The sequence below is a fragment of the Babylonia areolata genome, chromosome 4 (assembly GCF_041734735.1).
Source record: "Babylonia areolata isolate BAREFJ2019XMU chromosome 4, ASM4173473v1, whole genome shotgun sequence".
In the NCBI taxonomy this organism is placed as follows: Eukaryota; Metazoa; Mollusca; class Gastropoda; order Neogastropoda; family Buccinidae; genus Babylonia; species Babylonia areolata.
The window spans coordinates 34,137,961-34,162,960 of record NC_134879.1 but is presented as its reverse complement, the minus strand read 5'-3'; the positions used below and the strand labels follow the sequence as shown (position 1 = coordinate 34,162,960).

General features: G+C 40.3%; 3 protein-coding genes and 1 long non-coding RNA gene across 4 annotated transcripts in view; 1 reads left to right on the top strand and 3 right to left on the bottom strand.

The window, feature by feature from the left end:
- LOC143281102 (phospholipase B1, membrane-associated-like) overlaps positions 1 to 3,435 on the bottom strand; it is a 33,896-nt gene extending 30,461 nt beyond the window's left edge. The window contains exon 1 of the mRNA XM_076586054.1: positions 3,210 to 3,435. Within this exon, the coding sequence (XP_076442169.1) occupies positions 3,210 to 3,417 (208 nt within the window). The 5' untranslated portion in view covers positions 3,418 to 3,435. The remainder of the gene's footprint in view (positions 1 to 3,209) is intronic.
- A 4,103-nt stretch (positions 3,436 to 7,538) lies between these two features.
- LOC143281101 (uncharacterized) lies at positions 7,539 to 16,880 on the bottom strand. The gene is made up of 3 exons (XR_013055097.1): positions 16,749 to 16,880; positions 13,279 to 13,371; positions 7,539 to 12,099 (listed from the first exon to the last, which is right to left on the bottom strand). It is a non-coding gene; the product is annotated as an uncharacterized LOC143281101 (long non-coding RNA).
- On the bottom strand, positions 15,255 to 16,575 carry LOC143281100 (uncharacterized). Its single transcript, XM_076586053.1, has one exon. It carries the CDS (start codon positions 16,528 to 16,530, stop codon positions 15,337 to 15,339), a length of 1,194 nt encoding a protein of 397 aa, XP_076442168.1. The 5' UTR covers positions 16,531 to 16,575; the 3' UTR covers positions 15,255 to 15,336.
- A 4,554-nt stretch (positions 16,881 to 21,434) lies between the features above and the next one.
- The window catches only part of LOC143281447 (steryl-sulfatase-like), a 7,458-nt gene continuing 3,892 nt past the window's right edge, over positions 21,435 to 25,000 (top strand). Inside the window, exons 1-3 of the mRNA XM_076586659.1 lie at positions 21,435 to 21,654; positions 22,739 to 22,861; positions 23,203 to 23,539. Coding sequence (XP_076442774.1) covers positions 21,435 to 21,654; positions 22,739 to 22,861; positions 23,203 to 23,539 — 680 coding nt within the window. The remainder of the gene's footprint in view (positions 21,655 to 22,738; positions 22,862 to 23,202; positions 23,540 to 25,000) is intronic.

Genomic DNA, 25,000 nt, shown 5'->3' with positions numbered 1-25,000 from the left:
TGAACCATCGATCGCCTTTTCAGACAGAACGCATACATGGTACTGAAACTGAGAAATATAAGATTGTGCGCTAAAAGTAATTTGAATGATCTTGATGATGAGTTCCACTGTATATTTCGATGTGTGTTTTTTTTCAGACATGAAGGAAAAATTTGCTTAGGCCATCCAAACGCTTTGAAGTTATCACAATTGTTTATGGTAAAGAAAATGTCAACTTTGTTGAAACTGTCTAAATTTATAAAGATTATTATGCAATTCTAAAACATTTTTTATTCTACTCGGCTAGATTTCTATATACATTGGGTCAGTTATTGTCAGTACAGTTTGTATTACTTTAAATTATATGCTTTTGTGTTCAGATAATACGTAAAAACTGATGCATCATTACTTCATTTACTTACTACTGAACAAGTTCCGGTCGTCATGTAATGTGTAATCTTGACACATACATTGTCGCCATGTATTGTTTGCCTTTTGTCCATTTTGTTTTATCCATGTGTTCCCATGGGGTCCTTTTTGGAATAAATCTGGACTTGACATAAACAAAACCCAATGATCGGGCCTTGAGAGCCTATCCTACTCCAAGGTTTGTGTGAAACATTGACGTAAAAATGAAATAAAATAGCTTGATAATACAAAATAAACAAATAAGTAAACACATTGAAAGACAGTGAAGGGAAATATTGAAAATCCCTGATGTGTTGGGGAAAAGTAGATTAAAAAAAAAATTTTTTTAAAAGGAGGAAGAAGAAGAAGAAGAAGAAAAAAAAAGAGAGCTCTATAATCTATTTGTGACCGCCCAAAATTCCACTTTCCCTGACCGTGCGGTTAAATCAATTGAGGCAACTACCAGTAGCGCGATGACAAGTCAGCACTGAAATATGATTCATAAGGGAAGTAGTAGATAGCCTCGCTCCCCTACCTCTTCCTTGTCTTCAGTTTCTTCAGTTTTAGAGATATGCATGCGTGTGAATGACTGGTCAGTGTGAAAGCGCTTAGATTTGTCTCTGCACAAGATTCAGCGCTGGTATAAATACCGTCATTATTAGTAGTAGTATGTTTTACAGGAAAAGAGGATGTAACTGTTTCGGCAGGTTACTAGCAGTAAGAAGAAATTAACAGTCCGACAGATGATTTCGAGTCAGACACATTTTTTCGTTTCCGCGCTGACACACTTTACTAATCAATGGAGCACATCGCAGACCGATCCGTGGCACACTTTCCTCCTTCCCTTTTCACGAGAAAAGTTTTCCCTTCCCTTTTCACGAGAAAAGTTTTCTCGTGAAAGGGGAAGGAGGAAAGTGTGCCACGGATCGGTCTGCACGGAAGCTAACCAGGTCTGATTCACCCTTCCACTGACACACAGTCAAAAATTGGTTGCACAACAGAGAAGTGGAGAGAGAATTTCCCAGGACAATCATCGGGCGGGTCACGTTGTGGGTATTTCGAGCCCCGAGTGTGGTGCAGTACTGGATCGTGGTGAAGCATATCTTAACTAGCTATGGCTGAGACAGAGAGAGACACTGAGTCTGTACAGGGAGAAGGAGGGAAGGAGAGGGTAAAAGTATGAGGCCCCGGTAATGAGGGTTTGTATGATAAATCACACCCGGTCCCCAAAACGGAGTATGGCTGCCTACATGGCGGGGTAGTAAAAACGGTCAGATATATAGAAGCCCACTCGTTGACGTACGAGTGAACGTGGAAGTTGCAACCCACGAACGAAGAAGTCTGATAAATCGAACAGCATTATAAATCTGTCAGTATGAGAGGACTGCAAACACACTCCGATGGAGACTAGGGGAAGGGGGGGGGGGGACTCAGAGACACTGAGACAGAACTTGAAGACAGAGACAGAGCCTGGGACAGAGAGAGAGAGAGAGAGGGAGGGAGAGAGAGAGAGAGAGACTGACAGACAGACAGAGAGAGAGAGAGGCAGACTAGAGACTGAGAGAAAGATAGACAGACAACACCATTTTTTTCCCCGAGGACAATAGCCAAGCACTGACGTGCTTTTTTCCGCTTAAAAAACAACAACTTTTTTTAACACCCAGCTCTCGCACCTTGAAGGGGCAACCCAATTAAAACAGCAAAGATAGGCCGTGTTGGGAGAGAGAGAGAGAGAGAGAGAGAGAGAGAGAGAGAGAGAGAGAGAGAGAGAGAGAGAGAGAGAGAGAGTGAATGACATACAGACAGACAGACGGACGAACGGACTGGATAAAGACAGAAAAAAAACCCTCGCAACTCAAAACTTCTTATTTTAATGATTAAGATTTTTGGCATGGCCTGTTCTTCCACTGAACTTATCTGTACTTGACTGAGAGAGAGAGAGAGAGAGAGAGAGAGAGAGAGAGAGAGAGAGAGAGAGAGAGAGAACGAACGAACGAACGAATGTTTTATTCAGATAAGGCCAGAGCCCCTTACTGAAGGGGGATTCATTGATAAATAATAATTAGAAAATGACATGACACAGTAAGTAGACAATTCAGATCAACCAAAAATTGTTAGCACAATATCAACCATATCACCCAAAATAGTCAACACAAATATTCAACAACATTCACGAGATAACTGTACGTAGTCTCTTCAATCCTTCATATATATATATATATATATATATATATATATATATATATATATATATATATATATATATATGGCTAAGTTATACAGAGTACATTCCTGTCTTGAAGACATGAGTAAATTGAACCCTAAAATTAGACGGATCTCTATAGTATAATATTTCGGTTGAATAAGTTTTTGTCTAAGGTCACACAAAGCAGGGCAACATAACAAAAAATGCAATTCATCTTCTTTACCCGAACTGCATAAACAGCATGTATATGCCTACATGGGTTCATTTAGAATGCTATACCTGAGAGAGAGAGAGAGAGAGAGAGAGAGAGAGAGAGAGAGAGAGAGAGAGACAGACAGACAGACAGACAGACAGACAGACAGGCAGACAGACAGACAGACAGAAAGACAGAGAGAGACAGAGAGAGAGAGAGACTGAGTGAGAGAGAGAGACAGAGAGAGAGAGGGGATGTGGCTGTTCCATTTCCACAGATAAAAGCAAAACAAAACATAAAATCGACCGACTTATCAATAACTTTCACAGAAAGTAAATAAACATCAACCAAATTCCAGTCGGTCACTTCTTTAACCAGCCAGTATTCGCTGTGACAACACTGATTTATAAAAGTTCAACTTACATATCGTAACGCCACAGTAGACGACCAAGAAAGCAGACGACAGTAGGACGTCTTTTCTCTTCATCTTCACAATCACTGACCCCGGCCTCAACACACCAGAACGCTCCAACCAGGTTTGTGGAGTGAGCGAGACACACACGCCAGCGGGGTTGGTGCTCTTTCTGGGGGTCTGTGTTATCGGTTGAGCAATATAACCCCAAGGCCTCATGACCGGAGTGCACAGAGGCCACCCTTTGTCATTCGATTCAAGGTCTCGTGACTGACATGCGCACTGACTTCGTTCCCCTCGGGTGCACTAATGGAAAAACGGGTTTCCCACGTCAGTCATACGGACTTTCATGTTGTGGAACGTCCTGTTTGTTTGTTGTCCGGGTCAGTGACACCACAGTTTACGTAATGGGGAGGCTAAGTTCAGAAAAGTGAAACCACCTGAATGATTACGTGTTGGAAACCGCAATCATCCAGTTGGGATGGGATGTCTGGGTGTAACCATGTCTACTGTATTCCTCATGGACGGTAGCCTACTTTCCCTCGTACTGCTTGTTTCATAAGTTGTTAATAAATTATTATAATAAGGAACGGTGGGAAGAGTAATTGTCACGGCCACAGCACGACTGATCACCTGGCAATACTTTGGACACTGCAATGAAGTTCTGCACTATTGTGATATATTGTATTGTGATGTCAATATCACTTTTGTAACTGAATTTCAGCAAGTGATAACTGTAAGACCTGACCAGCGAGTTGAGTTTATGCGTAGGTCAAGCATCTGCTCTTCCTTTCTTTCCAAATCTCTCTCTCTCTCTCTCTCTCTCTCTATATATATATATATATATAAGATGCGGAGATTTTGTTGGTGTTGCTAATAAGGATCAGTCCGCACATTTTTACTCCTCAGTCACTGAAACTGAAAATGACTGATAATTATAGTATTTCATCAGTCGAACAAAGAGCCTTCACGACACTTTATATAAATTGCGATGGCTATGGCTAGCTATAGATTAAAGGTCCCATACCCATAGCCTTTGATGGCCATCGGGGCAGTGAATCCCGGACATAACACTGTGTCCATGGCTTGACATACCCGGGAAGGCCGCGGCGAAGTCTAATCCTCTGCCGCCGCCGCTTTTATCCTTCCCCGACCGAAGTCAGTTAGATATGTACCCACGGCTTTCAGTGACTTGAACGCCTACATGGTGTGATGAAACTTTGACTGAGGCGGTTGCCTCAGTTTCCCCACTTGAAATACACAGCACCATGCCAAAACGGGAATTCGAACACTGATCACTGGTGAACACTGGAGTGGAACGCCAAATCAATTCTTATACAGAGAGGAAGGTGGCAGAATGGTTAAGAAGCTCATCTGCCAATAGAGTCCGTGAGGGTCTGGGTTCGAATCTCGCTCTCGCCCTTTCTCCCAACTTTGACTGGAAAATCGAACTGAGCGTCTAGCCCAGTCACTTCGGTTGAGACGATGAATCGAGGTCCCTTGAGCAGCACAACTGAACTTGGCGCACAGAAAAAGAACAATGGCAACGAGGGCGTTGCCCTCTGACAATTCTGTCGAAGAAATCCACTCTGACAGGAACACACACACACACACACACACACACACACACACACACACACACACAGGCCTGACTAAGCGCGTCAGTTGGGTTATGCTGCTGGTCAGGCATCTGCCTAGCAGATATGGTGAAGCGTATATGGATTTGTCCGAACGCAGTGACGTTGCCTCGTGAAACTGAAACTGAAACATTCTACTACAGATCAACTGTTGCGGCAAAAAGGTAAAATTCAGGCTTGGTCTACTTTGACATTTTACTGCCAAATGAAACAGATCCGTATCAGCTACGGTTGTATTAGTAAAATCCTCGTCAGAGGGACACACGCGCGCGCGCACACACACACACACACACACGCACACCGAGAGGCTGCGAGAGAGTGCACGCACACCAGTGAGCTTTCTTCCCACAATGTAGGGGGTGTTCTTTACACACACGCACGCGCGCGCGCGCCATCGTTTACATACACTAAATTGTTCAAAATACCAATTGCTTCTTAACTTGATTCAACGAGGAGGAAAAGGGAGCGGGGTTGGTAATGTTCAGGTCAAAGGGTGTTTCTATCGTCGATCAGCAAGTAACTTGTTCTTCTGGCCTGTCATGGATCAGTGATATTATGTTTCCTCGTCATGGCTCAGAGACACTGACCCAAAGGCACTTGCAAGAAAATCTTTTCCTCCCCCCCACTCCCCCTTTCAATTTCTTCTTCTTCTTTTTAAATATATTTTTTAATCTTTTTAAATAACCTCAATCAAGGTGGTGATGTTTTCACGTCGGTTCTTCTGAGTGTTGTCCGTGAACAGAACTACCGACGTGAAACGTTGCATCGACACATTAAAAAAAAAAAAAAAAAAAAAAAAAAAGTGTGTGTGCCAGCATTGATCTTCAAAGGCCAGTCGATTGATTTCAGATTAATGAGACTGGGCGAAAATATGGTGTGTTGTCCAAAGACGAAAAAGAAAAGAAAAGAAAAAAAAAAAGAAAAAAAAAAAAAAAAAAGAAGACAAGAATAACAAAAATTTCGGTGGCGATCCTCATACAGTTTCGGATCCGAGAATTGTGCTTGCGAGTTGTGCATGTCAGTCATATGTGTGTATGTGTGCGTGGTAGATGTGCGCGCGCTATCGTCCATGAAGGCATGGGATCGTTATGGTGCTCGCCTAAATGCCGTTTTCTTAGATGTACGGTGTGTCTTGGCCTGTTGAACCTTGCAGAAGTCTATCTGAATGGTGAAGTTTAACGACCTATTGCTAAGTTTAGCGATCAAATATTGTTCGGTTTAAGCGAATGTTGGTGCATGCGTTTTATATCACTGTCAGTGCATTTGTAGGCCTACGCGCATGCATACTTGTTCGTGTTTTCAATGTGGGTATGCAGTCATTCTCAGTGTGAGCGGCACGGTGCATTCTTCATTGTGTGTGCGTGCATACTTGTGTTAATGCATGCAGAACACACATGCTAATTCTGATGCCCATGTGCCGTGTAAATGTAGTCATACGAGCGTGCGTGTGGGCATTACAAGTGTATGTGTGTAAGTGGTCATGCATGTGTGCACTACGAGTCCTAAATCTAACTACTCTGTCCGGACCACCAAGAGAGAGAGAGAGAGAGAGAGAGAGAGAGCAAACGTCAACAATCACCAGTATAGTATGTGTGACAGGTCATTCATCGTCCCTTAGTTCTGCCAGGAATATGAATAATTTCGGTCTTTTCGGAACTGTTCTTCGTTGAATATGCGTGGCACTATATAGGCAGGCTTATCATAGATTTTGTGTGTGTGTGTGTGTGTGCGCGATTGACTCCGATCCTCATTCAAAATACTGAATAGACACCACGTGACTCGTCGAAAAAATGCCTCATGGTATTCGGTGACGCAGACGTGTTCACATGCAATTTTATATGCCTGGACGTATGCATTGGTGTGCAGTACATACGTGTGTGTGTGTTGATAATAGAATGTATCCACAAAGCGTTCGTTTGACTCAAGTTGTGAGCTTCATTGTTCACATGTACGTGCAGAGATATGTGAATGTATTGAGCCGAATTGCGAGCCGTGGAAATACATACGCAGGGGCGTCTGAACGTGCATGCGCAAAAAAGATCGACTGAATGTGTGTTTTGTGTTGGAGTGTGACAATGAGACGTGTCAACTAATCAGCAGAGAACCCCCCCCCCCCCCCCCCCCCCCCCCATCCCGAAGTTTCCAAGACACGTCACACGACTATTTCTGGGAAACGACCGCTCAGCTAGATTTCTATTTTGCGATTAAGACCGACAACTGCTAATTGGTTGAATTTACTACCCGCAGTTATGTGTGGTCTCCCCGTCTGTTTCTCTCTTTTTTTTTCTGCCCTTCTGCCCGAAACGGGGTAATAAGTGATGAACGGTAGCCGACATCGAATGTAACAATATATACATTTTTTTTTCATTCTACAAATTTTAACTGATTGTAGTTATTATATGAGAATCTAGGCGGGCTGAAGTGTTTGATGTAAAAAAAAAAGTTTGGAATAATGCAGGCACATGCACAGAGCAACTTCAGATTTTTGGTGTAGCTTTAACATTTTCATTCGATAGCACATGAGAAGCAGCTGAGAGTGAGAGTGGGGTGGGCAGAACACGAGTTTTCTTGTACAGAAAAATAGTGAATTGAAAAATATATAACATGCAACCAAATAACAGATGAACAAATGCATTCAAATCAACTGTTCTCACAACACTCTTGCTCATTAAGAAAACAAAGTGAAACCACAAAAAGTTGGTGCATGAATCTGGAAACTGTAATTCAATGCTGAATATAACAATGAACAATAAATCAACAATGATTCCTATCAACCATTTACACACATTCATGGAACATGGGTGGGCGGTATTTCGACTTCTGTAGATTAACTTCTTATTACAAATATATACATGCAAACTGCCTTGCTGACATAACTGTATGGACAATAGGACTACTAGAACTGAAAAAAAAAAAAGCTGGAAATATCAGGAGGCACGAATGGGGAACTGTGTGGGTGTGTACAGGTGCATATGTACTGACAAAACAATTTATCAGCAACTTGACTGTGGCTATTACATGGATGATAATGGCTGAAGTATCCTCCTAAACTTCAAAACTGAAGGTTACACTTATCAAAACATCAGTCCAGACATCAAACAGTAAAACTAAAAGCAGCTTTTTGTGCTGGGTGACAAAAATAAAACAAAAACAGAGGACAAAATCAATAAACATATCAAACACTAGATCATATAAAAGTATTTGCAGTCTTATTTCACATTTGGAAAGGTGAACTGTTCAAACCTAAAACCACATGGGGGGGGGGGGGGAATATGGAAATTTCATTTCTGTTCATTGTATCAAAAAAAAAACCTACTTAACAAATATACAAACCCACAACTAGTATTTCAAACCACTTCAACAGAGTGTGGGCAGGGTAAGGAACAAACTGAAAATGATGTTTTCACAATGTTCTGCCCTGTTTAACCTATGTACATAATTTTTATACATACACAACACACACACAAGACAAAAAACAAGGGAACATTTTCCCAAAACATGAGTACCTTGAACACACATGACTGTGTTTTGGTATTAGCATTTCTGTGTATGTGTGTGTCTGTGTGCGCACACGCAAACATGTATGTGCGAGAGAGAAAGAATATGAGTATGGTATGTGTATATCACTATATGTGGCATGCATGCGGGAGCGCACCTGAGTGTGTGGCATCTCTGTGTGTGCATGTGAGCGCATATGCACTGCGCAGTAGGAATGCCGAGGCATGACTAAAACTTAATCTAACAAAACTTTGTTCATTCACAATGCTCTTCATTTTTTCACACAAGTTTCATAATGAAAGTGATCAAGAAGAAAACAAAGGTAAATATTGATTTTTCTTTTCTTTTATCTTATAAAGAAAATGCGACAAACGGCTGAACTTGTGCTTGTTTACATGATAGCTGAAACCTTACTGATTTTGTACATTCTCTCTTATTTTCATTTACGTTTGTCACTGTCAGAACACACACAAAAACTCAATCATGCTAAGAAAAAAAAGAAGGGGAAAAAAAAATCCAGTCCAAATCTAATAATTCTTGAAACTTAAACAGCAGTTGATTAGGATGTTTTGCTGTGAGAGTCTTATGACTAACTGACCTAACAATTAACCTCCGCCGTACATCGTAGGTATTCAATGACCCACAGTCATGGTTTTCACTAAATAACAGAGTCAATTTTAAAGCTACTTTCACAAAATTGTATGACTTTGTCGATAAAGCATGGTCCCACATCTGTACCAAAAACTGTTTTTGTACATAAATAAAGGAGCAAACAAAAAATAAAACCCAGTACGTCATGGGTCTGAGCAGACCCACAGTTACTCTCAAAGAAGAAGAAACCTTGAGCACCTTATTAAGTCGTGGGTCCAGCCAGACACACACGCATTCTGAAAACGCAGAACCTGAACCTTATCTAAGTGACCCGTCTCCAGCGATGCGCTAGCTGGCTTCATTTTTACAAATATGCGAGTGCTGCGCATGTGCATGTGGCCTACATCTTGAGCATGGTGTTGCCTCAACTGAAATATCTTTCATTTCATCAGACCTTGCATTTGTTTTGTTCCCAACTTTGACTGAACAACCTATTCAATCTCTGAAGAAGGCAATTACTGCATACGTAAGTAAAACTGTGTTGTCAGACAACATGCACATAACAGTTACACCCAAACTCATCCTGTCAGTCCCAGCACAACAGCTTCACAGCTACCTATCAATGTCAGATCACCCTGAACCCACACACTAGAGTAGACCCTGTTAAGTCATATGGTGACAGTAGTGCCTACTCTGATCCAAGATACTTGACTGTTGCCAACTACACCCACCTTTGTCATTGACTGCTAAACCTTATCAATGAGCATCCCCTCTGAAGAGGGGACATCAGCCTAAAACACCACATGCAAGGATTGGATGAATTATCAGATCTAAGATCATTGACACCATGGTATCAGCCCCAGCCCACCCCAAAAATCAAGATAATGTGTATTTCATTATGATGATGCTACAGAAATTTATCTCCAAAAATCAAGATAATGTGTATTTCATCATGATGATGCTAAAGAAATTTATCTTACTCTGACACTGAAAGTACCTATACCCTCTCACGTATCACCCTGCATCAACCTGGCACAACACAGAACCTCTAGTGTTAGTCATGAAATCTGAACATTCTAAATTAGTATATGATGCATCACAATGAAATGCAGGACACTCAACTGGGCAATGCCAACCTTCCCACTTAAGCACTGTACTGTAATATGTTCATTGAATCGTTTTGTCACAAGATGTCTGGGTACGTTATTTGGGCTGCTTTCCCAAAGGAGAGCACATCGCTACAGTGCAGTGCCACCCGTATCTCTTTTTCTTTTTTTCCAAACAAAGTAGTGCTTTCTATAGAATTTTGCCCGGGACAACCCTTTTGATTCTGTGGGTTCTTTTACATGCACTAAGTGCATGCTACACACAGGATCTCGTTTAACTGTCTCATCTGAATGACTAGAGTCCAGACCACCACCAAAGGTCTAGAAGTGAAAGGGGATAAAATACCGAGTGTGGGACTCGATCCCGTATGCTCAGATTCTCCCGCTTCCTTGGCGAATGTGTTTCTATGGGCCCCTACTCTAGTCAATTCGAGTCTCTGATGGGGTTCAAACCCATGACAACACACTGGGCCGGGCTGATTTTTAGAAACTGTGCACAACAAGTGACATGACTTTGCTTAAAAAAACATACTGTGCATCTGTTACACTAGTCCCAGTCATATGTACTTACCTTCTGTGGTTATAAAGTAAATCACTACAATACATTGTGGTCCCCTGAATATAAGGGGGGTGGGGGAGGGGAGGGAGGGAGGGGGAGAGAGAGAGAGAGAGAATGTGAGAGAGATTTCTACTTTTACATGTAACAAACTAAACCCCACTGGATTATGTTTTATCACATCAATCACAAAATAAATTTCTTGACTGGTAATATGTTAGCACAATATCAAACTTTTTAAAACTGACTTATATAGATCAGTAACTGTGTCCAAAGATAAATCCAGAATTTTCACAGTATATCTTTTCTTCATGAATATCAATCAGTTGATTATATTTTACTGTGCAGCATCATGAAATCTGAAACTAGTGAAAGCAACCTCAGTGTTAAAAATTGGAATGTAAGACTATGTCAGAATGTGACTGAAAATGCCAGCAAATTTTTTTTCTTTTTCTTTAATGTTTAAGAAAGGTAAGAAATGAGTGGAAGGTGAACACATAAACATACATATTATGTTTATGTTATGAACATATAACGAAAATGTTCAGTGAATTTTTTTTTTTATAGATTATAACAGAATATAACTCACCTATTGTGTGCGTGTGTGTGCGCGCGCGCGTGTGTGCAACTTTTCAATATTCTCTCCCCTATCACTGGTCTTCTATTCACTTCAGTCACATTTCACTTTGATTTGGGGACCAAGGAGTTTAAAAAGATTTTCCGTTTTTCATGTATAATTACATTTGTTTCACTTTGATCATTCTATAATGCAGGTGGTCTGTAGTATGAAAAAATACATAAATGCATCAACAGTTACTTCACTTCAACTGCTTTTGTATAAAAAAAAAAGAAGAAAAAAAAAAGAAAGAAAAAAAAAGAAGAAAAAAAGATGCATTTCACTTCAGCTTATTGATGCCAAAAACACGCTGCCAACTGTTACAGATTTGACATTAATTTTTATATACTGTTGCTTACAGTCTAGCTAACTGCATAAGACCATAATCAGGACTGCACCAAAGTTATAGAAATTAAAGTATACTGCAGGGACTTTCAATTGTGTAACAGCTTACTGGGTTTAATATCAAACAAACACTAGTAAATAAAATTAGGATCAAGAGGTTTCTATGCCATTTTATTTATTGTGACAAGCCAGTTAACCTATCAGTATTAGCAAAAACAGCAGTCCTTACAGGGAAGAATACACACCCCAATGCCCATTCTTTTGATTTCCTGACCCTGCTGTTTTTGTGTTGTTGTTCCAATGAAATTTGAATTTATCTGCATTCTATTATCAGTTGTATTTGCAATTCTGCAGGATTCAACAAAAGCATTTTGTGCTGCCCTATCTGACCCAAAATTAGCTACAAACATTTCATTTCATACCAAACACATTTCCAGTAAAAATGTCTGGATACCACTTTGGACACAGTTAAAATAATAAAAACCCTGTCTGCGTTAACAGACTCATCGCTTCTCAGCACAGTTTTTATGAGGCACTGGTCAATGACATCACCTGAAACAGAACCAGAAAACAAGAATTAGACATCTTCATTCACTGAAACATTACACTAGTCTCCCCATACTTTGTTTACAGTGCTCACTCTTATGCAAACATGTACTCTAAAAATAAAGACTAAAAATGAGTAACATGACTATCTTAACAGGTTGCATTTCATTAAGTGGGTTACCATTGTGTTAGTCTAAGAAAAAAATCTGCAATAAACATGACCAGATCTAATTCTAACTCTGAGAAAATTAATTTTCAATTATCAAAATTCAATCAACTGAAAAACATTTATAAAGATTCTGACTTTCACCAGTAAGAAGCTGTCAAAATGGTGATTGATGGCTAAATATGTTTTACTGATATCATCATCAGTCAGTATCAACATGCCTGGTTTGGTTTTTCTACCACTTGCAGCTGCTGAGAAAATGCCAATGTTTACCTCCACTCTCCCCCTCCCTCCACCCTCCCCCCCCCCCCCCCCCCCACACACACACACAGAAAAAAAGGAAAAAGAAACCAGAGTTATTACATAGGCTAACTTTGTGTATACACTAAAGTCAATAAATCATTCATTATCAATGATTATTACTTGTACTTTAGTTGTACATGGTTTGGGGTACAAAGAATTTCTCAATTAGATCCATGCAAGACTGCACCAGTGGGTCACAGGATAGTATTTGTAAAAAATTTGTTCATAAAATGAAGCACATTTTCTAATGTCATATCAGCACTTAAAAAATTAAAACATAAAAATATACACAAGACTGCAAATGAAACAATGAGTACATCCCTAACTTCAAATGTGTAATCTGTTATAGCACAATTGTTATACTCAGAATTCACTGAACATAAGTGGAAAAAATATAGCAAGAAAATCCAGTTTGGTAAAGTATGAAACTGACTAATGAAAAAGAAGGAAATTCAGCCTGGTAAAGTACACATTCATAATCTACTAATGACAAGGAATACCTCCTTTAAAAGAAGATGAGTAACTGGTGGCAGAACAGATGAGCAAAAGGGATGGGGAGTGAGGGGGCAGAGTGGGGGAGGCAAAATGTATGGTGATAAAACATGAAGACAGACACAGAATGAGAAAGAGATCAATCTAAGTTAAGAACAGAAACAGGAAGACAGACAGGAAAAGATACAAAGATCTATGGAAAAAAAATTAAAAAAGAAACAGACCATTTATCATTTATACCACACCACCACTTGTCATGTTGGCAACAATGACACACTCAGTCATCAGGTTATTCAGCCCTCAATTCGCTGATGCACCTAGATGAAAATACATGAAAGGAAATTGTTTAGTAATAGCATCCATCCATTAATCGGTCCCTTAGGCACACTTTAGGAGTTCTACTTCCAATGAATACTTTTGTTCAGAAAACTATCTTCAAATCAGGACAAATACTCATATACTTTTGAATCATCAATATTTTCCCTTTGTTAGTTTATAAAGCCAACTTTAAAAAATGTTGGAACTATGCAGACTGTTTCAAAATGCCACAATATGGAACCACTCCTGATTTTACACACACACACACACACACAAAAATTGCTTGATAAGATTATACAATGATTGAATGAAATAATCAGTTGCATAAATTCAAAAAGACCAAAACCGAGTTTCACTCTCTCCATGTGTGTGTGTGTGTGTGTGTGTGTGTCTGGTGGTGGGGTGGTGGGAGGGTCTACTCCTTCGTGAAGTTCACGAGTATAGTAAACAATGTGCATAAAGGACCGATTTTATATACCACACATTATGAACATTTGCATAATGAGAAAAACATTATACCAAATTGAAGTAAAATCTTTTCTTTTTTTAATTTTTATTTTTAACATTTACAACATAAATAATTGGTAAGTATGACAGCAAAGGGCTGCACACAATTTTGCAATCTCTATCCATTTCTTAAAATCAATAAAGTTAAAAGTCCAATAGCCTTTTACAGCCATCAGGGTTGCATATTCATATCCAGTGTCTCTCAGGCTCAGCACAGAAGTCTTCCACTTCCATCATTTTAACCTTCCCTTACAAAAGTCACATCCGCGTGGAGTGAAGAAATTCAAAGTAAACTGCCAAAGTTCCCATGGACACAACACCATGCCGACATGGGGCCTTGAAGTTGAACCCTGATCACTGGTGAACACTGCATCATAAGCCCAACGCCTAACCAATTCTACCATGGAGCCTCATATCCATTTTTATATCTCCAGAAGAAATTCAAATTGTCTCTGCCTTTCAATAATCACACATTACATAAAAATTGTAAGTTTGATGACATGATATCCAAAACAGATGACATGCGGCAGCCCATAACAAGCAAAACTGTAAGGGTGCATTTCAGTGACGTATGTGAGGAATCTTTCCAAAATTCCAGTCGGACTAACTATAATGATCAAGATCACACCAAATATTTGTCTGAAAACAGTGTTTACATCTTCTAAATTAATATTCTGTGACAGAGACTATAAATGTAAGAGAGAGAGAGAGAGAGAAGAAACAAGCTGAAGACAAGTTTCAGACAGCCATGGATCAGAGAAACAGAGACAGAGAGATCTATGCATTTATAATCATTATAATTTTTTCATATAAAATCATTAACAATCAAGCAAGCAACAAACAAAAACTGTCATGTTAACATGGGTTTTGAACCCCAGAAATAAAATATTCATTCATTTGCTAACTGAAATCATGTGTCAGTTTTCAGTATATATAGGGTATCTATATATCAAATACAAAAAAAATGTATGCTCAATGTTTCATAAAGTGAAGAACAATGAATATATATATATATATATATATATATCCAAAGCCACCATCAATTTCACATACCTCTGTACTATCAACATTTCTTGCATTTCACTCAAATTTGCCCTTTGAATTAGACTAAGAGTAAGACATAATAATGGGATTTTCTTTGTAATCAAATTCTATATTTAGAAAGTGCAACAATATTCAACAATATTCAATTGCTGTAAAAGAAAATAATAAATAATAGTAACAATAATAATGCAAGAATATCTACTGAGGCACAGCAAATCCTTTTACTTCATTACTTTTTTTTTTTTTTTAAAGAGAGAAAAAAAAATAATAAAAAAATAATAAAATAAATAAATAAAAAACTAAAAAACAGAGAATCAATATGCCCAGATGATCTACTTGTAATGACTGACTTTGTCCTTTCACATCAATTTCTTTGTACTGTGGTCTAATTCAACACTTTTTTTTCCCTATCTTCACACAGTGTGTTCACCTTGCATTTTATGGCTGTTTTTAGTGTAAGTATGATCAATGGTTCTCCTAACTTTCTCATGAGAAAATGAACGCAATGCATTTGAACTTGAATCTCTTGGGGGAAGCGGATTGAGACATTGCAGATCATGCAAAACTGAGTCAGTATCATGAGGGGGACCAAGATCAGTGTTGATTGTGATGCAAGTTGCAAAACCATTGTCTGTTTTTGTAAAGCCCTTTTTCTTGTGACTGGAAGTTTCACTTCTAGCTGCTGCATTCCATGAAATACCATCATTCTCATTTGGGTAAGTACAGTTTGTATCACTTGTTCCCCCAGTGGACTTGTCCGAGTTGATTTCCAGTGGAACAAGCGGTTCCTGTTCAGATGGGTCTTGCTGATAATCACCTTCTGCTGATCTTGAAAGACAAGCCTGCTTTCTTGGTACAAGTTCGTAAACAGCAGTACCATCACTTCCTCCTGATGCTGTCTCAGATTCACACTCACAGTTTGACAGACTGCGTTTTTGTCCTGCAACATGACCTGCTTTTGGCAGCTTTTCACCTCTTGTTTCTGGCACTGTTTGCTCCATAGTGAGGAGGGAAGAGGAAAGTCTCACACCTTCAATGCTATCAATATTCTTAACAAGTGGGGTAAACACTGTTGACAATGCAGAGTCATTAGCAATCACACTTTTCAAGTATGACACTTCCTTATGAAGCATTTGGAGCTGTTGATGCTGTTCTATATTCTGCTGCTTTAACATTACATTTTCTTTTCTAAGTTTCCCAACCATTGCTTCAAGACCAGATAGATATTTCTTTTTCTTTAGTCGGTTTTCTCGAGCTGCAACAGCCTGTTTTGATAGGCTGTTTCCCCTCTTTTTTTCAGCTGTCAACGAAGACGATGGTCTTGTAACAACTATAATCTGCTGATTCTTCTGAGTCTCGTCGTCTCTGATCATCAATGAATTTTGAGAACTCCTACTGCTGTTGCTTGCAGTTTCTAAATCATCTGTCTTGTCTTCAAGCAATTCTCCCGACAAATACTTCGACAAGCTCCCATCTGCATCGTCTGCTGCGATCTGATTCAATGAAAGACAGTCTCCAAGTCCAATGCCTGTGTCATCCTCGAGATCCCCCTGACCTGTATCGCAAAGAAACTCCTCGAGGAAATTGTCTTTTTCCCAGTCTGCCATTGTGATAAATAATTATTAACACATATCACATTCAATCGATCATTTAAAGACCGAATCAGTACCTCAGTCCCTGGCTCTCTCTTCCACAGTTCCAGCCAATGCACCAGGACTTGGAAGGAAAAAAGGACAAAGCTGCGTCGGCCTAGAAAGATATTAGCACAGGACTGCACACGCGTTTTTAAACAAGCTGAACCAACCACAACTGGGCAAGCATATACCTGCAAATGAAGTTTGAGATGTGTATCTTTCTCGGTCTTTAGAACAATGTTCATGCGCTGGTATGTTTCATCCCACACCGACCGGAAGCCATGAAACGTTTTGTGTGCGCTTCCCGCTTGGAGGTCGGAAATGTGAATTACTGCCCTTAGATTTATGGCCGTGCCCACACCAAACTGCAAAATTGCACACACACACACACACACACACACACCGTTGAATCAAAGCTATTTTCGTTTTTTAAAAAGGTGTTTTCCTTGCTACCGTTACCGTCATCTCCCTTCTTACTAATCTTAGTTTGCTTTTTTTTTTCAGGCCAATTTTAGTTTCACTTTCAAAGAAGCGTCAAACCATACGGACATTCACACAACAAATCTGATCATTGCAAAAGCATTCTCTGCTTTTCTGTAGGTGTGTCTCGATGATGTGTTTTAAACGTACACTAACTTTGTGCTTTCAATATTAGTCTATAACATCCAACGAGATGTGTTCTTTTAAATTATAATCCAATAAAAATTTATAACACTAAGAAATTAAAATATTTCTTCAAATTGGAAGGTCAGCCGTCATTACTGACTATTAATGACCTGTATTTCGTTGTGTGTCTTTGCAACAACATTCCACATTAAACTGTTCAGCTTTAAAACATCAGCAACTGCACAAACACCATACAACAGAATTTTTAAAATGCGAACAAATTCAAAGACACGATTTTTATACTACATATATCAACATCATAATGGATGAATTAGCAACTTATAATATCTGATTATTGAAAGTAAAAACACGGTAAAAATTATATTTAACTGTGAAGTTAAACAGACTTGAAATTAGCTAATAAGATGGTATCGTCTGCGAATAGGTAACGGCGAAAACACGATCTTATCCCGAGTGCAAAGTTTACTGAACATGATCTTTTCACGGTACTATAGTATAATGTGCGGCTCAGTTTCCTGACAGCAGATTACTATTACTGTCGCTAAAGCTTAACAATATGTCGTAGTTCAAAATCAAACGATGCAGAAAAGAAAATCCGAACACATCTCAGTTAAGTTTTGCCCGGGCTCTGTTTTCATTGCATTCACTCGATTGTCACCCTTTCCTTTATGTCAAAGCACTGAGTAGAATTAGCCCGGCAAACAACTCACACTTATAAGACAAAACCATTTTCGAAAACTTTGTTGAACCCCTTCAGAAGCACTGCTGACGTCAAGAAAGGAACGCACTTCTTAAATGTCGGAATCGGGAAATGGATACCAGCAGCTTTGTGGCTTTTAAAAAAAAATATATATATATATTTTAATACTGATTTAGAATACTATTTATTTCTAACAATAGCCTGTTCAATCACCGTGTCAAGGAGGTGTCACTGTGTTCGGACAAATCCATATACGCTACAGTCAGTACTTCAGCTAAGCAGATGCCTGACTCAGATCAGTCAGCAGCATAACCCAACGCGACGCTCTTAGGCCCTCGGTGAGAGATGATGATAATAAAAACTTTGACAACAACAACAATAGCTCACTACGATTATCTTCGGATCCACTCCATTTACGCACACCCAGATTCAAACTCTCGACTGTTGGCCGCCGTTCTTTCTCTGTCTCTGGACTTTGCAATTGGAATGAACTTTCTCTTTCGCTTTGTCAAGTCTCCACACTCAGCTATATCAAGTCTGGCCTTAAAACCCACCTCTTCCCAAAATAGCCTCCCTTCCCTGCCTCTTCATTGTCTACAGTTTCTCCAGTTTTAGAGTTATGCGTGCGTGAGAATGACTGGTGCGAAAGCGCTTAGATTTGTCTATGCACAAGATTCAGCGCTATATAAATACCATTATTATTATTATGGTATACAAATAAATAAATAAATAAATAAATAAACAGACAAATGAATGAATAATGATGACGACAATAAAAGGAAAGTGTACGTACATAAAAACATTCTTCAAGGAAAAATAAGTAACAGGCAAGAGATTAAACATGAAACATTAAAGAAAATTGGACACGCTCAGTGGAACTCTATCACACACAAAGCTAGGTAAACGATTAAAAAAGAAAAGAAAAAAAAGACGACTGCTGGGTCTATATAATCTACAAATGGAGAAAGTTTATGAATTAAAAAAATTGTTGGTTGTCAGTAAAATAAGACTCACTTTTGATGAGAGGCGTCCAACATTTCAGACCACAAGTCACGGCTGTCTTCAGGGACTGTGTTAGGTGGGAATGACAGTGGAGGTAAAACCAAAGCTTAAGAAAAGTTATGGGTATTAATCAGTACAGAAAGGTGAGGATGAACAGAGAAGTGGGTGGAAATCAGGCGATGGACATAAAGAGTCGCAGGGGGTGGGGCAAGAAGGTCCAGGATAGGAAAGAATGTGGGGTGGGGGAAAAAGGAGTGGATGGGGTGGGGGGGTGGGGGGGGGGGGGGGGCGGGCGGAAGTGGGAGGGTAGGGGGGTTAGCGGAGGGAGGAATGAAAGGGAAAGAGGAAAGGAAGAGCCGCTGGTGGTTTGAAAGCGGAGGGGAGGGCTGGTCATTCTGTCGTGGCTGGCTGGAACGAGTGTGCCGAGGCGGGCGATTACGTGGGATTCCATGTGTTTTCTGTAGGTTCTGTCAAACTGGTTCTGCCATTCGGCTGCTATATTGGCGTGGGTGAGTGTGGTGGTGGTGGGGAGGGGGGGGGGGGGGGCTTTAGGGCGGGGGGGTGCTGTTGAAGTGTTGATCGATAGGGTCCTTGTTGTTCAGCTTTACTGATTGCAAATGTTCCGTAAAACGGTCGTTTAAGGTGCGGCCAGTTTCGCCCACATATAATTTGCTACACAGGATGCAGGTCAGGATTACACTACATTGGTGGATCTGTAAATGAGTGTAGACCTCATTAAAAAAGAAAAGAAAAGACAGAAAACAACCTTGCCCACTGGACTGGTGAAGAGTGAATGAAAGGACAGGTTTTGCATTTGATGTTGCTACAGGGGGGGCGGGGGGAGGGGGGGGGGCAAAGGTCAATGAAGTCAACTGGTGTGTGGTCTTCACGAACATTTACAAAGAGAGCTCGAAGTGGAGCAGTCATCTTGTTGACACTTTGTTGCTGAGAGGAGTGAAAGGTAAGATTTCTTGTTCATTTGTTTGTTTAGCGCAGAGTGAAAATGAATTAGAAAATATGTAAGACTGGAAAAGAGAGAGAGAGAGAGACCCCCCAAAAAAAACAAAAACAAAAACAAAACAAAACAAAAAGAAAAAAGAAAAAAAAAGAAAACAAACAAACAAAAACAACAACAAACAAACAACAGAGCAAACATTCAGAAACACTTGAACAGTGACTAAATATGACTTAAGCAATGATACTGATTTAGAGCCAATGCCTGGAAGTTCACGTTCTAATGACTGTACCCATCCCAGTTTCGTTTATGCAAAGTCTGCGAGTGTGAGCAAATAATTATAGTGAATGTGCTTTTGAGGAAAATTGTCAGGGAATAAATATAATACCCCCCAACACCCCCCTTCCCCACACACACATCCACCCAACCCCCACCCCACCCCCACACACTGAAAGACACATTTCCATGTTTTATGGACAATGGACAATCAAAGTTGTATCCTGTACATCCACACATTTACATTCGTTGACAACGTTGACAATGACAGTTTGAGTTTGGTGCTTATACTGACGCGATTGTTGCACTTTTCGTCCGATAATTTTTCAGTCTGCATATCCCATAATTTTGATGAGATGGTGGGAACAGGTTCGCTTGTTGTTGGCATCTGACTGGTCTCACAGCTGCTGTTCTAAGTTTTCGTTGACTGATGTTTGTTGTGCGAAAAGTGTCACAGGTGTTCACAGTGCAGGTGAGCAGGAAGGCTTACGCTAATCATTCTGTTCCATGACTGGCGTGTGAGTGGATGTTGTTTCTGAGTGGTAAGTTTGGGAAAAAAAAAACAGCACTGACTGAAAGGAAAGGTGTGTGTGTGTGTGTGTGTGTGTGTGTGTGTGTGTGTACTGTGAGTAATTAAGCCTAATTAATCAAGCCAGGAGTGACAATTTGAAAGCATGCTGCCAGTAAAAATTGCAAGCGACATTGTATGCTGAATTATCATAAATGCCGAGCCCTGGATTGGTAATGAGGTTAGTGGTGATCAGCAAGAGGGCAATATCCACATTTCTTCCCCTCCACTCTTCTGTGTGACTGACGGAGTGAACGTCCATGCCTTGTTGTGAACACTACTCATTCCGTCTTGAGGGAGGAAGTTGTGGCTACTGCCAGCTAGAGTACGATAAACATCAGAACACAGCCCATGGTGGTACCAATGTTTGGTTTCTTACGGAAGATTAGGTCGAAGTTACATGCTGACAATGTTGCCCTCGATTCGCGTGCATGTCTACTCCCGTGGTGGTATTGTATGAATTCTTTCACTTATTTGTTACACAAATGACCGGCCACAGACGCAAGAGCACGCAAGTACATACACGCGCGTGCGCTATCCACACTATCTAAATTAGATGCTTATTAACTAAAGGTCCATATATAATCATGAAAGGCACTGTGTTCACAGGTACGCAGACTCACTGAATCGGTGGCTGGCGGAAGTTACTATTTCCCATAGTATCTGGCATAAGATTATTCACCACAATGAAACCCAAAGTCCACTTAACACTGTCCCTTTCGGCGGTGTGCCTTATGACACTTAATGTGATGGCTGTGGGTAATACTTCTTCACCCAACATTGTGCTGATCATGGCCGATGACCTTGGCTACGGTGACATCGGCTGCTTTGGCAACACTACCATCCGTACCCCTCACCTGGACAGACTGGCTGCTGAGGGGGTGAAGCTGACTCACAACGTGGCTGCCGCTTCCATGTGCACCCCCAGTAGAGCAGCGTTTTTGACTGGCAAATACCCAGTCAGATCTGGTAGGTTTAACTGAACTGAACTATGCTTGTCGTCTCAGTCTATGCAACTGACATTTCCATCATTAACTTCACTTTGCACACAAGAATAAAAACGAAGAGCATTTTGTGTACTGGTTTCAAGTGGAATTTTCGAGAAAAGTATTGATAAAAGTTAGCAAAGTACTGTCCTCAGTACATTACATTTTCAAAACATGTTCCTCGAATTTACTTAGTGGAGGTTGGGAGGGTGTAAGTACAGCAAGGTGGCATCTTCACTGGGGCTTATTTTTGGCTCACTGAAATGTACAAGACGGGTGTGAAGTAATCCTTGCCATGGTAAATCTCCTATGCCTTGTTATCATACACATGTATTATATGCAGACCTGTACAATGACAATGCTTTGACAGAACAAATGGCGCTACAATTGATCAGGACACTGTGTGAACATCAACTGGGGAAACGATGTGTAGATGAATGAGGTGACTGAGTGAGGAAAGGGGGCGCGGGGGGGTGGGGGGAGGGATATATGTATGTATATATATATATATATATGTTTGTGTGTGTTTATTTGTTGTTGTTGTTGTTGTGTGTGTGTTTTTTGTTGTTGTTGTTTTTTAATAAAGAGAGAGTGATAAAGAGAATCGCCTCTGGAATGGTTGAGAATGTTCTGAACAGAACAATGAAACAATGTAGAAAGTGGCAGGTGGGTGGGGAGTTGGGGGTGTCTTCACATATTCAGAGAGAGAGAGAGAGACGGGCTGACAGACTGATATGTGCGAACCGAACACCATCGAAGTGACTCAGCTGCACTGCAGGGTCTCCACTGGTGTGCGGCCTTCTGGCAACCTAACATCGATGGTTCTCTGTGGACTGCCGGCGCTGGGGATGAGACAGACGAACCTGAGTGTGGCCGTGTACGGGGACTCGGAATTAGCGGCGTGGGAATAATGCCACTGAAACGGTGCAGATGAGGGAGCAGCGAAATAAAACACACAAAAACCAACCATAACCAAAAAAAACAAACAAACAAAAACCACTCTGTGCGATAGTTCTCGCTTTTTCTCCCTTTCAAAGACGTATTATGACGCCATGTGCCATTTACAGGGATGGTAGCAGCTAAATTCGTCAGAGCCTTCTCTTTCACGGCAGCAGCATGTGGCCTCCCAGCCAGTGAACTCACCATTGGAGAGGTGGCCAAGAAAGCTGGGTACAGCACTGCCTTTCTGGGTACGTTCTTACTTCATTCTTTTTATTTTAAAAGAAAAGGAAAAAAAGGGAATTAACACAGTTATTTATTGGCAGCTAGCCACAAAACAAAGTTGAGCATAGCAGTTGATGCTGCACACCGTAAAGAGACGTGGAGAGAGAGAGAGAGAGAGAGAGAGTATGCGCGCACGTGCAAATCACAATGTCCAGTTGTCGTGTGTGTGTGTGTGTGGGGGGGGGGGGGGGTGCGGGGGGTGTAGAAAACAACATCCATTTCCAGAATTTGGAAGAGAGACACCTACTATTCTTATCAGAATGAGAGACAGACAGACAGACAGAGAATCGAACATTTATTCTTTCAGGTAAATGGCATCAAGGCTGGAGCGTGGACCGCTCAGACCCCCACCACCACCACCACCCCTTGAACCAGGGCTTCGACTACTTCTACGGTGTCCCTCTCACCATGATGCCAGACTTCAACCGAAACCATCCACCCATGATTCTCAGCTTCTACCCCAACATGCCTTTCCAGCTGGCCTCTGCTTTTCTTGTCGTGCTGAGCTGCACCGTGTGCGTGATTCGCATGCGATACGTGCGACCGTGCTCTGGTTTTCTGGCTCTGCTTGTGGTTGGGCTCACGTTTGGGGTTTGCCTTTTTGTCATGCACAACATGGAGCTGCTGAATTCCTTCATGTTTAGGTATTTATCGATGTTTAGGTATTGATTATTCATTTTAGAAGTTATTGCTGAATCAATTTGAAAATAAAAAAAATTGAGGTATTATCGATGTTTAGGCATTAGTTATGTTCTAGAAGTTACTGCTGAAACATTTTGAAAAAGGTTTAGGTATTATCAATGTTTAGGTATTAAACGTAAGTTTAAGAAGTTATTACCGAAGCTGTGAAGTGTTTGTATGGATTAGGATGGGTATGTATACATGACGTTTCAGCGTTGTATGGATCAGGATGGGTATGTATGCAGGACGTTTCAGCGTTGTTGTTGTTTTTTTTTTTTTTTAATTTTTTTTTTTTTTTTTTAGTATGATATGGTGTTTATGTGAGTGTGTAGTTTGCTATGTTGGCTGCATTTTGGTGTATTACTTGTAACACTGATGTAATATGTTGTGTATAATGTCATGTGTTTTGTAAAGTACCTGGAGTGTTTTCTGCTATAAAGGTATTAATTTTCCTTCTTCTTCTTCTTCTTCCTACTATTATTATATTTAAATTAAAGTAATTATCTTTAATTACTAACAGTATATAGTTTACTCCGGCTACGATCTTTCCTTCATAATAATGATTATTATTATTATTTATTTTTTTTTTTTATATTAGTTTCAGTTTCAGTTTCACTTTCTCAAGGAGGCGTCACTGCGTTCGGACAAATCCATACACGCTACACCACATCTGTTGAGCAGATGCCTGACCAGCAGCATAACCCAACGCGCTTAGTCAGGCCTTGAGTGCATGCTTACATATTTGTGTACCTATGAAAGTGGATTTCATTTTACGTAATTTCGCCAGAGGACAACACTCTCGTTGCCATGGGTTCTTTTTCAGTGCGCCAAGTGCGTGCTGCACACGGGACCTCGGTTTATCGTCTCATCCGAAAGACTAGACGCTCAGTTTGATTTTCCAGTCAAACTTAGGAGAAAGGGCGAGAGCGGGATTCGAACCCACACCCTCACGGACTCTCTGTATTGGCAGCTGAGCGTCTTAACCATTCTGCCACCTTCCTCCTTTTTATATTAATGAGTAAAGAATAGATTTTGACTCACATACAAACAGCTGCTAGTTGGCTGTATCTTCTGTTGGTTGAGATAATTTCAATAATGATTTTGTCATTTTATTGGTGTTTTAATCTTTTTCATTGCATGTACTGCTTATTAAAACATCATTTAATTACACATACTTAACCGTGACCCCACTAGTGCAGACTCCGGCAGGGGTCTGATTCCTGTCCTGTGCAAACAACTACCCCATTTTGGACATCAATTTTGCATGAATATTTCGCTTGAAGCAACTGCGTGTGTTCTGATGTCCGTATTACACGACATTGAAAAGCAAAAGATGAATAATTTGGCTTATTTACAGAAATGCTACACCAAATTGCAACGCAGATCATGTTTTTTAGAATTCTAACAGTAGAGCGGAAGGTTGC